At 33.3% G+C, this 14,111-nt stretch overlaps 1 protein-coding gene across 1 annotated transcript; it reads left to right on the forward strand.

Moving 5' to 3' along the window:
- Nucleotides 1-1,096: 1,096 nt before the first annotated feature.
- Nucleotides 1,097-9,639, forward strand: LOC109337372 (DNA repair helicase XPB1-like). Its single transcript, XM_019574338.1, has 20 exons — nucleotides 1,097-1,232; nucleotides 1,333-1,376; nucleotides 1,459-1,528; nucleotides 1,649-1,808; nucleotides 2,101-2,323; nucleotides 2,430-2,486; nucleotides 2,708-2,848; nucleotides 3,535-3,615; nucleotides 3,745-3,832; nucleotides 4,858-5,195; nucleotides 5,280-5,355; nucleotides 5,448-5,641; nucleotides 5,929-6,092; nucleotides 6,189-6,261; nucleotides 6,573-6,686; nucleotides 7,065-7,145; nucleotides 8,041-8,100; nucleotides 8,572-8,655; nucleotides 8,736-8,878; nucleotides 9,022-9,639. The coding sequence occupies exons 1-20, from the start codon at nucleotides 1,223-1,225 to the stop codon at nucleotides 9,110-9,112; spliced, it is 2,292 nt and encodes a 763-aa protein (XP_019429883.1). The 5' UTR covers nucleotides 1,097-1,222; the 3' UTR covers nucleotides 9,113-9,639.
- Nucleotides 9,640-14,111: the final 4,472 nt, after the last annotated feature.

The raw sequence follows: 14,111 nt of genomic DNA on the forward strand, positions 1-14,111 counted from the left end.
GACATTATTGGTGGTTAAAAGGTAATTTCGGATTCAATTTTTTAAAGAAAATTATGAAGAAATAACTGAAAAGTGTAGTGTTATTGTAAATATTTATATGGAGTTAGTATACGATTTATTTGTGTTACTTCTTTAAAGAGTGAATGATATTAATATATGAATAGTGGATAATGCAGTGAAATATATAAAATTTATACACTGTCGGTGCATTTTTTTTCCCTCACAACTGAATACATAGCAATAAATGTTCAGAAATATAATTTGAATGTTGAATTTTAAAATTTCGTTAATTTTCATACAAATAATTTCTGAAAAATCATTTTCATCTATCTTTTCAATATTATACTTTAAAACATTTCTCATACCGATTAGAATTAGTATTGACTGTCCTGCCCATCTTATCTGTGTCCATATAATGTCCACCTAAATTATGGTAGATATGAATATATCTGTTTTTAAATAAGGCATAAAATATTATGTTATGTTCACCTTAAACATGGGCAAGACGGACTTGTGAGCCACCCTAATTAAAATTACAAAATATTATACAAATATACAAATCTATATACACTATTCATACAAAATAAACAATACATAATTTATATACAAATATATTTATCATAATAAACAATCATATAAATAGAACAATAAATACAAAATACAAATGAATATATAGTACATACATAATATGGATACAAAATAGAAAAGAACACTGTATATATAGATATATATTATACAAAATACAAATATAAATGTATATATAAATAAAAAAATGATAGTACTTTCTCATATTTTGATATACAAATGCATATAATAAACGAAACACATTTTCCTACATTTGATAAAATATGTATAAATTTGCATATTTGATGTTCAATACTTTCTCCAATAATGTTCATATGCTACCCGTTTTACTCGCTTGAAATATTTGTATACAAATATGACATATTGGATGAATATTTTAGAGCGAATAAACACATTTTCATTCTACGTCGGTCCAATAAGTAGGGGCCAGCGGGTGGACCCTATGTACTTTGCAGAAATTACCAATCATAATTAGAATGCAAATGAGGAAACAGTAATGGAACAAATGGATATATAAATAAGTAGTTTCGCTCCATTTGTCCTAATTTTTCATTAATTCTGCATATTTTAATCTCTCACTGATCAGAAACAACAAAACTTGGAAAAAGATCATACCCTAATCTTATTCTCTGTATTCATGGGACACGGTACTTTACCTTACAATTCATTCCAAATCTCTAATCCATTCTATGAAATCAAACCAAACAATGCAATTTTGCAAATTTTAATTTCAATTTGATATTTCAGGTGACAAAAATCGACCCTTCAAAAAGCTCAAATCCTCCAAATTCGTTAGTTCACTTTACGCATTTATCAATTTCTTTTTCCTTGTTCATTTTGCGTTTGTTTCTCTCATTATATTGTTTGTACCAGGAAGATTCCCGGAAAGGATTCGGGGATGACGACGACGGTTATGGAGGTGATGATGGATACGACGGTGAAGGTAATAACATTATTGATGAATTTACCATTAATTATTTTTGAATTAAGATTGAAGTGTTTTTTTGGGATTAATAGATATGATATTGGATTCATGGTTTATTTATTTATTTGTGTGAAACAGATACTAAAACCAAAGATTTTAGCAAATTAGAGCTGAAACCTGATCACCCTAATCGCCCTTTGTGGGCTTGTGGCAATGGCCGCATTTTCCTGGAGACTTTCTCTCCTTTGTATAAGCAAGCTTACGATTTTCTTATTGCTATCGCCGAACCTGTTTGCAGGTAATTACTTTCCTTTTAACTTGTAGGGAAGGTTACATTGATTTCCCTTGTTATTTGTCTTAATTAGACTCGGTATCACTCTTGTTTCAATACAATCAGTTTAGTGATAACTTAATCTCAAGGGGTCAGTATAACTTTTGTAACAAGAGTGATATCAAGTGTGATTAAGCTATAAACCCTAGGGGAGGCCATTGTAATTTCTACAAACATCTAATATATTCATTGCAATAGTATGCCAAGTTGTTAGATTGGTACTTATGTGTTTGCTATGTGTGATGATGATGGTTTATAGGCCAGAGTCGATGCATGAGTACAATCTTACTCCGCATTCACTCTATGCTGCGGTTTCTGTTGGTCTAGAAACAGAAACGATCGTGGCTGTTTTGAACAAGTTGTCGAAGACCAAGCTTCCCAAAGACATGATTAAGTTCATACATGATTCTACTGCAAATTATGGCAAAGTGAAGCTTGTGCTTAAGAAGAATCGCTACTTTATTGAATCTCCGTTTCCTGAGGTATATAAATAATGCTGTCTCTATCCTTGTGTATTGTACCGTCCTTATCAATCACTGCAAATTCATTGGTATAATCTCAAGTGCTTTGTCATAACAAAATTGGCAGGTATTGAAGACATTGCTGCGGGATGGTACTATAGCTCAATCAAGGATTACTTCGGAGGTTTGTGATCACATTCCTATTTAACACGTTCTGGGTGACTTAGGTTGACAGTTATTGTTTAATGTCTTTTTCATATCCAGATAAATAATATTAGACATATTACATTTGCTATGGGTACATAATTAGTTATGTTCTGAATGGCTGATACTTATAAGTTCTTTGCTACCCCTTTCCCATATACAAATGAAATTCAAAATGCATATCACTGTTTGTTTGTTTAGGGTGCAAACGAAGATGGATTTACTATCAGTAAAGCAGTAGGTGAAATTTCAGGCACTCACGACGAGTTGATAAATGGAGCAGAAGTGGCAGCGGCTGCAGAAGAGAAAGAAGCTCATTCATTTGAAATTGATCCTTCTCAGGTAAAGTAGTTGTGAGCTTTTCACAAAGATTGCAGTATTTTTCTGCAATGCCATTAACTTTGTTTTTGATTTTGCATCATATTACTATGTGACTATGTCAGAGACCACAAATTGAATCAGTGATCTGTCTTTTTCATGGAAAACTATGCTGGATGTCATCCATGACTTAAAAATAAGAGTATAAGTTAATTATATTGAATTTTAAGAAAAATTTGGATATGTATGGTAGAACTAGCTGATAATATTATCTGCATAATTTTCTTTTTAATTCTATGTTCTTATTTCTCTATGCTGAAGCTGTGATGTTGTTCTGTGTGGTCTTTTAATTGGCAAATAGATAAGTGTAAATACTTAATGTGCTTGTAAGTTATATCCTTTACTTTTTTTCTACGACCAGTTCTTGCCAAAATGAGTTCATCTTTGCTCTCTTTTTTTTTTGGGGGGGGTTCACGCTTGCTGGGTGCATAGGTTGCATCGCAGAATTAACTAATATTTAATAAATCAGGTGCCAAAATATCCCATGAGTTTAACTACAAGAAGCATATAAGATAAGGAAATATTGTCCAAGGCAAATTTTTTGAGATTTGTTGAGGAGTAAACTAGATTGTAAATCGTAAGAGTAATTGCAATTGAAATTGCTTTATGTCAGAGTATTTTATTTAAATTTTTATATGATTTATATACAGGTTGAAAATGTAAAGCAACGCTGCTTGCCAAATGCACTAAATTATCCCATGTTGGAGGAGTATGACTTCAGAAATGATACAGTGAGTAAAAACTTTGAGGATTATAATCACTATGTTTAGTTATGTTACATCTTGCAAATTTATGGTTATGGTATTAAAATTGTTTATCTGCCAGCCCACTCATGCAGTATAAATCTATTAATGCTGCAGGTGAATCCAGACCTTGACATGGAACTAAAGCCTCAAGCACAACCACGCCCATATCAAGAGAAGAGCCTTAGTAAAATGTTTGGAAATGGTAAGGTGGTTGACAACTTTTGCAAGACCTTGTGTCCCTTAGAGTTTGCTCTGACCTCTTACCATGTTCCATTTAGAGCACCCATTATTTTTTATTATAAATCAATTAAAATCACTTCTTGATTGTTTGCCTCGTGATCTAAAAAGACACTGTTCCAGTCTTGCATATGGCCAGGAACATAATTTTCTGCCTCATTGTTAAGTTATGAAGTACTGGGAAGGTACTTTGTTGTTATAGTAAAAGAAAAATTGAGACTTCGTAACATGTTTTAGAAGTAGGCAAGCTTTGGATGAATGGTCCTTTGCATTTATTTGTATTAGAAGCTGCTAATAATGGACTAGTGGTGGTGAGGGGTTTGGGTATTTGCAAGAGATCTTATGTCCAAACCTCCATTTCACCATTGTAACAATATACAAAACGATAAAATTCCTTCCATTTCTTTAAGTTTGTAACCTTGGAAACTTATTTCAAGTACCAATGGGTTGGCTAGCTGAGTTCAGTTTGTAATCTTTTTGCTTTCTCAAGGTCAGCTCTATAAGCAAACTAGCTCATTAACACATGCATATTATACAAAAAGTGTTATTGTGAGAGGAGTGAATATTGGCCATACAAGATACAACCATGCATAGATGATCAAGTATTCAAGACTGCACCTCACCTAAAGGTCACGTGACCACTTAAGAAAAGGATAGGTTTGTGTTCTAATATTGACCCTTTAAGTAAGATTTAATGGTGAAGATTTGTTCCTCTGACATGATATGCTGTGTGTGTATAAAGCTCGGTTCATGAGCCTAGGTTATTGACCTGTTAGTGAACCAAGCTTTTCTCGTCAGCCAGCTTGGCTCATTGCCAGTTATATTTAAGTCTTCATGTTAAGGATATTTGCATAAGCATAACACATCTATGGTGTAGTTAGGTTTTAATCCTTTCTTAATGATTAGAGCAACATTAGTGTATGCAACTTTTAAATGCATATTTGAAGCATAAATGAATTTTGAGTGCAATTTTGCTGTCTACCCTCTCAGGTAGAGCAAGATCTGGTATAATAGTTCTACCCTGTGGTGCTGGAAAGTCCCTTGTTGGTGTTTCTGCAGCTTGCCGGATAAAAAAGAGTTGTCTTTGTTTGGCGACAAATGCTGTCTCCGTGGATCAGTGGGCTTTTCAGTTTAAACTATGGTCAACTATCCGAGAGGAACAGATATGTCGTTTTACATCTGATAGCAAAGAGAGATTCCGTGGTAATGCTGGAGTTGTTGTGACAACCTATAATATGGTTGCTTTTGGTGGTAAACGGTCTGAAGAATCTGAAAAGATCATTGAAGAAATAAGAAACAGAGAATGGGGATTGCTCCTCATGGATGAGGTAATCATGCAAATTTTTTGTTGTCCTTCTTGACTGAAATTTTAAGGTTCCTCCTTATGCATATTATCATGGCACAATAAACAGGTGCATGTTGTTCCGGCCCATATGTTTCGTAAGGTCATTAGTATCACTAAGTCTCACTGCAAACTTGGGCTTACAGGTATGCCATTTTGTGTTCCTTTAATGTCACTCTGGACTATGGCCTTAGCCTTTTTTCTGCTGGGAGTGAGGTCTTGACTGTTAATATTGCAGCCACACTTGTTAGAGAGGACGAAAGGATTACAGATCTGAACTTCCTCATTGGTCCCAAGCTTTATGAGGCAAATTGGATAGATCTAGTAAAAGGTGGATTTATTGCAAATGTACAGTGTGCTGAAGTATGGTGTCCAATGACAAAAGAGTTTTTCGCTGAGTATTTGAAGAAAGAGAACTCCAAGAAGAGACAGGTAAGGCCAATTGGGACACCATAGATCTATAATAGAAATCATACTGATCATTACGTCTTGGTTTCACCAAACATTTATTCTTTCTCATATAGATTACATTTCTTGTTAAGGTTGATTTGACTAGTAATGGATTGAAAAATGTTTTTATCTAAACTTTTAATTGCTCAACTAGGTGGGTGCCTTGTGCATTGGGCCGCCATTTTTTAATTGCTCAACTATTCCTAGTTTACGTGCTTGAGTTCACTCTTAATCCTCCTGGTTGAGTTTGACAATCTTCACATTTGCAGGCACTTTATGTGATGAATCCAAATAAGTTCAGAGCATGTGAGTTTCTCATAAATTACCATGAAAGGGCACGTGGTGATAAAATTATTGTCTTTGCTGATAATCTTTTCGCTCTCACTGAGTATGCCATGAAACTCCGCAAACCAATGATATATGGTGCTACAAGGTGCTGTTGACATATATTGACTATTTTGGAACTGTGTTTGCTTTCTGCTGTTTTCCATCTTATATTCTGAAATTCTTATGTGTGCATTCTGTGCAGCCATGTTGAGAGGACAAAAATTCTACAAGCATTCAAAACTAGCAAAGATGTGAACACTGTTTTTCTGTCCAAGGTATCTGTTATTGTTTACCTTAGTTTTATTTTAAGGTTTATTTGCTTTACTATGCATGGATATGTGAAAGCTGATACTGGTATAGGCGTATAGCAACTTGACATCCATGAATATAAAAGATTGAATGGATATATCTTCATGAGTTTTGTTTGGTTAGCTTGTGTTTGTAAAATATGTAGTGTGTTTCATACTTGTCCGCTTTAGAGTTCCTGCTTATACTATTTGATTTCACGATCCATTCTCTGCTAATATCCTAGTAAGTAATGTGACAGCTGATGATCTAATTGTAGCATCCTTTCTAATATTCTCAGGTGGGTGATAACTCCATTGATATTCCTGAAGCAAATGTGATAATTCAAATTTCTTCACATGCTGGATCAAGGCGTCAAGAAGCTCAACGTCTAGGTCGTATTCTTAGGGCAAAGGTAAGTTTCTGAATGTTTATCATGCACATTATTAATTTTTAATATATTTTCTCGAGTATCTCCACTTTCAGTAGTAAGGCTCCATGCATCTTCTCTCCTCAGACCCCATTAGGTGGGAGCCTCGTGTGCTGGACCACCTTTTTAATTTTTTCCCAAGTATTATTTTATTTTCTTAAATATATTACTTCTTAGGGAAGAACTGTTTATCACTGTTGTCTGTATTGCTCACCCTACAGATTTGAATGCTACATTTAAAATAATGGTTGTGAAAGTGGGGTGTTTTCTGGTGTTTGTATATTGATGTGGCCAATGGCCTCTCATTTATGCATTGTGCGAATGAGTATGCTGATATATGCAATTTAATCAATTAAATGACAGGGAAAGCTCCAGGACAGGATGGCTGGGGGTAAAGAGGAGTATAATGCATTTTTTTATTCCCTTGTATCGACTGATACCCAGGTATACATTTACTTTAGCCTCAGTCTTATATTGTTGAATCAATGGATCGTGTCTTGAACAACAACCAAGTCTTAATCCTACTAGGTGAGATTGGCTACATGGATTGAAGGACGCCATAATGTTTATTGATAAATCAGTGATTTCTAAGTTTTTCTTAAATGTTTGCCTATAGTTTTTCTTGGCCTCCCTCTTTCTCTCGGGATTGGACTAATCTTCATTTGATATACGCTCCTTACAGGGGCTTCTAAGAGTCTCCTCCACATATGTCCAAACCACTTAAGGCGAAACACCACCATCCTTTTTAGAACATGTGCTACTCTAAACTTCTCTCAAATTCACATTCATTTCTAATCCTATATTGTCTAGTGTTTCCATTCATCCAAGACAACATTCTCATCTTTGTGACATGAAGTTTATTTTCATGTTGACTTTTTACCACCCAACATTCAGTCTCATATAACATTGCTGGTAGTGCTCCTTAAGCACGAGTGGTATATTTTTATCATATATGACACTCGAAATACACCACCATTTCATCCAACCCGCTTGAATCTTATGATTTACATCTCCCTCAATTTCCCCATCATCTTGTATGATTGACCTAGAATACCTAAATCTAGTAACTTGTGGTATGCTATGATTCCCAATTTTTACCTCTATTGTAGGGTGTCCGCTTCTTGCTAAACTTATACTCCATATTCTCCGTTTTACTTCGACCTATACGAAAGCCATATGCTTCTAAAACTTATCTCCACATTTCTACCTTCCCATTTAATCCCTTTCTTGAGTTTCCCACTAAGACAATATCATTCCCCAAAAGCATCCAATGACCCGAGCTTATCATACAAGGTATTTATATGGTGTAATGTGCATTTTCTTCTTCTTGTGTTTGCAGGAAATGTATTACTCAACTAAGAGGCAACAATTTTTAATTGATCAAGGTTATAGCTTTAAGGTACTTTTTTTAATCTTGTGTTCACTTTACTGTATTTCAAGTTGTTGATGTGTTAAACTGGATATGAGTGATTTGTTGTCTATTTAGAATTGACTTTAAGAGTTTGAGATGAGCTGTGCTTTCTTTTGGTAATGTATGCTTTATAGCAAAATGGTATGTCTTTGAAATATACTAGGAAGCAAGTTGTAAAGGGCTGAAGTATTTCAGGATGAAGCTAAGCTTTCTAGTGGTGTATGTGATGTTTCCTATGCCTATAATAACCAGGTTGCTTGTTTGTTTAATTATTGTACTCCAGAAGCATGCCATGTAATGTTCACAATTACTGAATTTGTTGAACTCATTAGTGTAGAAAAACTGTTGTACCAGTATTCCCTGGGCCAAGCTCGATTATTTGTAATGCATGTTGACCGGCAAAACTGTTCTGTGAAGATTTCAATCAATAAACTCTTAGCTTTTGATGATACTTGACAGGTAATTACCAGCTTGCCTCCATCTGATGAAGGACCTAGTTTGAGCTATCATCATCTTGAGGATCAATTAGCACTTCTTGGAAAGGTTTCCATCTCTATTGATTTATTCCCTTTTGACATGAATTGCATTGTTTGTCGGGAAATGACTGACTGTATATCCATCAGGTAATGAGTGCTGGTGATGATGCAGTTGGATTAGAACAACTAGATGAAGATACAGATGAAATTGCCCTTAATAGTGCTCGTCGTTCGCAAGGATCCATGAGTGCAATGTCAGGTGCAAAAGGGATGGTTTACATGGAATACAGGTTTGTTATCCTACTCATTACTTGCTTGATTAAATGAAGTGTGCTATGAGCTAGTGTATCTAAAGTTGTATGAATTGCCTTTTTGAGTTCTTAAGATACTAACTCACATATCTGTGATCATGATTTCGTTATTCCCTTTGCAGTACTGGGCGTCACAAAGGACAAATCAAGAGCAAGCCAAAAGATCCAGCAAAGAGGCACCAATTGTTTAAAAAGCGATTTGGCTCCACCTGATAGGTGCAGCCCTCATCTGGTAATAGAAACGAACAGCAGGGCTGTGGCGTCTGTGTGATGGTACAATACGACAGTGATGAAGAATGCTTGATTACAAGCTTGCTTAACATGATGCTGGTTACCCTTTCCTGAAACAAATGACACATGCACACGTAAATCATTTGCTTTATTTTTCGGCTATGTTTGGATTGATGAAATGAAGTGGGATGGAATTATGTTTCATTGTTTGGATTGTTTAATGTCAAATGGAATGGAACCTCAGAATACATTGCATCCTATTCCATCTCCCCCTCTTTTTTTCCTCCCAAATTGGGAGACATTAGATAGAACCAAACAATGGAGCAGTAATTCCATCTTATTCCCTTCCATTTTATCTCACCTCATTCCATTTCGTTCCACTTATCTTTATATATCCAAAGGTCCACATATGTAATAAAAAAGCTCAACTTCTATATACTTCCATGTTTATACGGATTTCCTCCTTACTTTATTGTATACTGAATGTAGAAGAGGAGGAAGCTTTGGCATGGTGCACTTGTGTTATATGCAATAGGAGAGTGCTAATTAACTAATCATGACAGCATCAAGTCATGATTTAGAGCGTAAGACTTAATGAACCATGATACAAAAAAATATTGTATTAGTTTGAGAAGTTTAACTTTTGATGAGCATTTTGATATTCATGGTATTTTTAGAATTAAAGGCATCAAAGAAGTCTCAACAAGAGAAATCACTAATTTGATAAAAGTGTTATACTATAGCAGAAGATTAGGTTTTATTTGAAGTTAGATTGAATGAATTAAATATATTACTTATTGGGCAAAATTCTGAAACTAATTATAAAATTTGCTAAAAAGATTTCGCAGCTCAAAAAGTTAGAAAAAATCAGAAAAATGAATGAGGATTGCCCGAGTTGGGTTAGATTATAAGGCCCCTCCAAATATTATGCCTAATTAAAGCTTTGCAATTTCTAAACATGGGTCTGGTAATGAGTTGGTTCAACTCACTTCTAGTCCTGCTCACTTTTTTTCTTCTGAAAGTGAGTTCTGTCCACTTTGCTTGGCAGTGTTGCAGACATAATCATGTCTATTGCGGCTTCATGTTACAAAATCAATACAAAAATCTGAATCAAGGCAAAAGGAGGAAAACGATGTATCATGTAGATGTTGATACTTTTGGAGTCTCTATGTCATGTTCTAGATATGTCATGTATAGAGTATCCAAAGCAATACTAGGATTAAAATCTTTTCCAATGCCTATTTACGTCATTAGTAATTTGACATCGCTCATGTTACTCATTAACTAGAGTTCTCAAGTTCTAGCTTTTGGGATTGCATTTTGTGGTTAGCAATAGACTAGCCAATGTTGATAGTCGTAAGAAACTATTACCAAAATACAAATTAACTGAAAAAAAGAAAGTTAATGTGTAAATTTCAGAGTTAAAAGTGATTAATGTAGTAATATTGGTATACTCACATACACATATATTGTTATTAGGTTAAAAATCTTTATGTAGAGATAAATCGATTTCACCAACAATTGAATTTAAGGCATAATTAAGACGAAAAAATAATTAATAATAACTACTTTAAAAAACATAAAGTTTAGGTTTTTTTTTAAAGATTTTACCTAGAAATATAATATATCAAAAAGGGTTGTAAATTAATAGTGTGTGTATGACTTAAGTTAATGTATTTTAACATATTAATTGTAGATAATAGAGTAATATTGTAAAGAACTTTTTGAGAAATGTTTTATCTTTTTACAACTGCAAATAACATCATTGATAACATACAGCAATTTAATTATTAGGGCTTGTTTTATTTCAATTCTCTCTTGCTTCCTAATGATAATGGAAGTTGAATTGAAAAAGGTAGGGTCACATACACAGTGAAACATCACTCATCTTGTCACTATCTCATATTTGGTGAGAGAGAGCCCACAAGCACACTTTTGAGAGCAAAAAAGTTTATGGTTGCCCTTTGTGGTTGGATACTTTAACATTAGTGAAGGAATCTCTTGTGTTTGTAAAGACCTAGAGGATCTAGCATTTGACTACTAATTAGGGACATTCTCTTTGCTTTTGCCTTTGGTTTAAGCTAATTGTATATGATTAGAAATTAGAAATTTGATTATGAATCCCATTCCAAATAAAAGCACTCATTACAGCTATGCTCAAGAGAAAGAAAATGGAACACAACCGTCCTTGGCATGCTTTGAAATGTTTAATTTTTCTTATTGGCTCATCATTGATTTCATAAATTCTTAGCTTTCAAGGGAATGTAACCTTGGTACATGGTTACATGCATTGCTCCCAAAAATACATCCTACTAAGGAGAAGAATATGGCAAATAAAATTGTCAACAAATTAAAGTCCTGTATTTTTTTTCTTTGGAAAAGTTATGCTGAACTCCCTTAGATTACCATAAAAACTTGATTTTTATGTTATACACCTAATGTAAAGATTACAAACACCTTCTCTATTTAAAAGTTATCTATGAGAGATATAGTTATTATTATATTTACCACTTTTGGAGGGAGGATGAATGTAATTAAACTTATGTTTCTAATAAAAAATGAATGTAGTTGAATACCTCTTTAAGAAAGAAAACACAAGAATACCAATTATAATTCAATGTGTACCAAGCAATGGTGTGGAACCGAACTTGAATATCAAACCAGAAAATATTTGTATTAGGTTTAACAGGTTTAAACAATTAAACTGTTTGGTTGAACTAAGTGATTTTATATATAATTAATAATTTTTATCTATAAATATATAATTATATATAAATGAAAATTTTTATATAATTAATAATTATGTATAACTATATTGAATTAACATCTCCGTCTTTTTTGGACTAAAGTAAAACAAAACATTAGACTAATATTACATTTTTATTTTATTTTAAGTAAACCGTTCGGTTTACTTTCCGGTTATTCCGATTTAACCAGCTTTAACATGGTCAGAACGAAATTTCCCATATTTAAAGCAATCAAACCCCTCATTTAATTAGGATTAGAAGCCAAAAACATTATGAAGTTCAGTTAGCGATCATATCTGTTTGATCAGGTTATCACAACACTATGTTAACTAGTGTAACTTTCTTTTTTTGACTTTAGTAGTCCTTATTTTTACAAGTCAAATTAAGAGAGATAAGTTTTCCACCACAATTTGCTAACCTCATCTTATGGAACCTTGTCATTTCCTAGAGTTTTGCCTAGATAAAGTGAATATTGTCCTTCAGGTTGGATTGTCTTAATTGTTAGGTTTTATTTTAAGACCATTTTTGAGGGATTCTCCACTAAGCCTGTAAGGGTCCTCAAAAAATTTCAGTCTTACCCAGACAAAAGTTCCATCCTCAATAACATGAGCTACTTTCTTGTCTGCCAGATCACATATATAATATTCTTATAATTCTATAATACTTGTCATGTCCACTAAGGATTCACACCATGACATTCGTGTGCAAAACAATAAACTACCATTTTTATGTTTCATTATCATCAATCAAATCACTAGAAAAAATATTTCAAAAAATAGAACCGAACAATGGAACCTTAGATGTTATAAGCAAAAGGCTATTCTTGGATTAATTTAAAGGGGACAACTTTCCCAAGCACTCATTTTCTCTTATTAAATAAGATCTAGTACTTGGGAATAAAATTCTTTCTTGGGTTGCTTTGAGTAGGGGCTAGGCTAAGGGAACAAGGACTAATCATCTTATAATCTATAGCATTGCAATGATAGGATGTTGAATTATTTGTCCTATATTCATTTTAGCTATGTAGTGCTTGGTCAAAAGTGTTTTTATGGAATCATTTTGGGTGCATAAGATAAATTTTATAAGTATTCTTTTCTTTACTGCTCTTCCCATTAACATTAAGGGCATTGTCTCCCTCTATCTTCTACAACATTCTTATAACTATAGGAAGTATGGTAGGTTAAGAACTTATGGTTATTTAAGTGGTTATATATAGGACTAGAACCATAAAGATGATAGGGTAGATGTGGATCGAGGAGATGCTTTGACTCTCATTTCATAACTTGTGTTAGATGCTATGTGGGTTTCATTGTTACTTTTTTATTCCTGAGTTTTTGTGTATTGATTTCGTTCATAAAAAATGACAAATCTCACTTTCATACTTTTTTTTATAGAGTTGAAATACCCAATACCCCAATCTAAAAGAGTTTTTGGAGGGTATATTTATGTAATATCATATAGAAAAATGTTGGTCCTGAATATGAAGTTAACATGACTCCAAATGTTGTTTGGATCAACTTTTAAACCCGAACTTAGATCTCATTAAATATAATGTATATCTTTTTTAGATAGATAAATTTTTTTCACTATTACTTACTAGCGTGTCGACAGCAACTTCGTGCCTGTCGACCCACATTCTTAATGAGTATAGATAATATTATAATTTATGTAATAGAAAAATATGATAATGAATTGTGATATTACTAAAACTTACATTAAAAATTTGCATTGCTGATTTAATATTTTTTGTGTATGTAACTTACTCTAACTTCCATTAATATTTCTTTTATTATGTGAGAAAACATTATAGTAATAGTATGACTTAAGTTAATGTATTTTAACATATTAATTGTAGATAATAGAGTAATATTGTAAAGAACTTTTTGAGAAATGTTTTATCTTTTTACAACTGCAAATAACATCATTGATAACATACAGCAATTTAATTATTAGGGCTTGTTTTATTTCAATTCTCTCTTGCTTCCTAATGATAATGGAAGTTGAATTGAAAAAGGTAGGGTCACATACACAGTGAAACATCACTCATCTTGTCACTATCTCATATTTGGTGAGAGAGAGCCCACAAGCACACTTTTGAGAGCAAAAAAGTTTATGGTTGCCCTTTGTGGTTGGATACTTTAACATTAGTGAAGGAATCTCTTGTGTTTGTAAAGACCTAGAGGATCTAGCATTTGACTACTAATTAGGGACATTCTCTTTGCTTTTGCCTTTGG

The sequence above is a fragment of the Lupinus angustifolius genome, unplaced genomic scaffold, assembly GCF_001865875.1.
Source record: "Lupinus angustifolius cultivar Tanjil unplaced genomic scaffold, LupAngTanjil_v1.0 Scaffold_5_169, whole genome shotgun sequence".
NCBI lineage: Eukaryota > Viridiplantae > Streptophyta > Magnoliopsida > Fabales > Fabaceae > Lupinus > Lupinus angustifolius.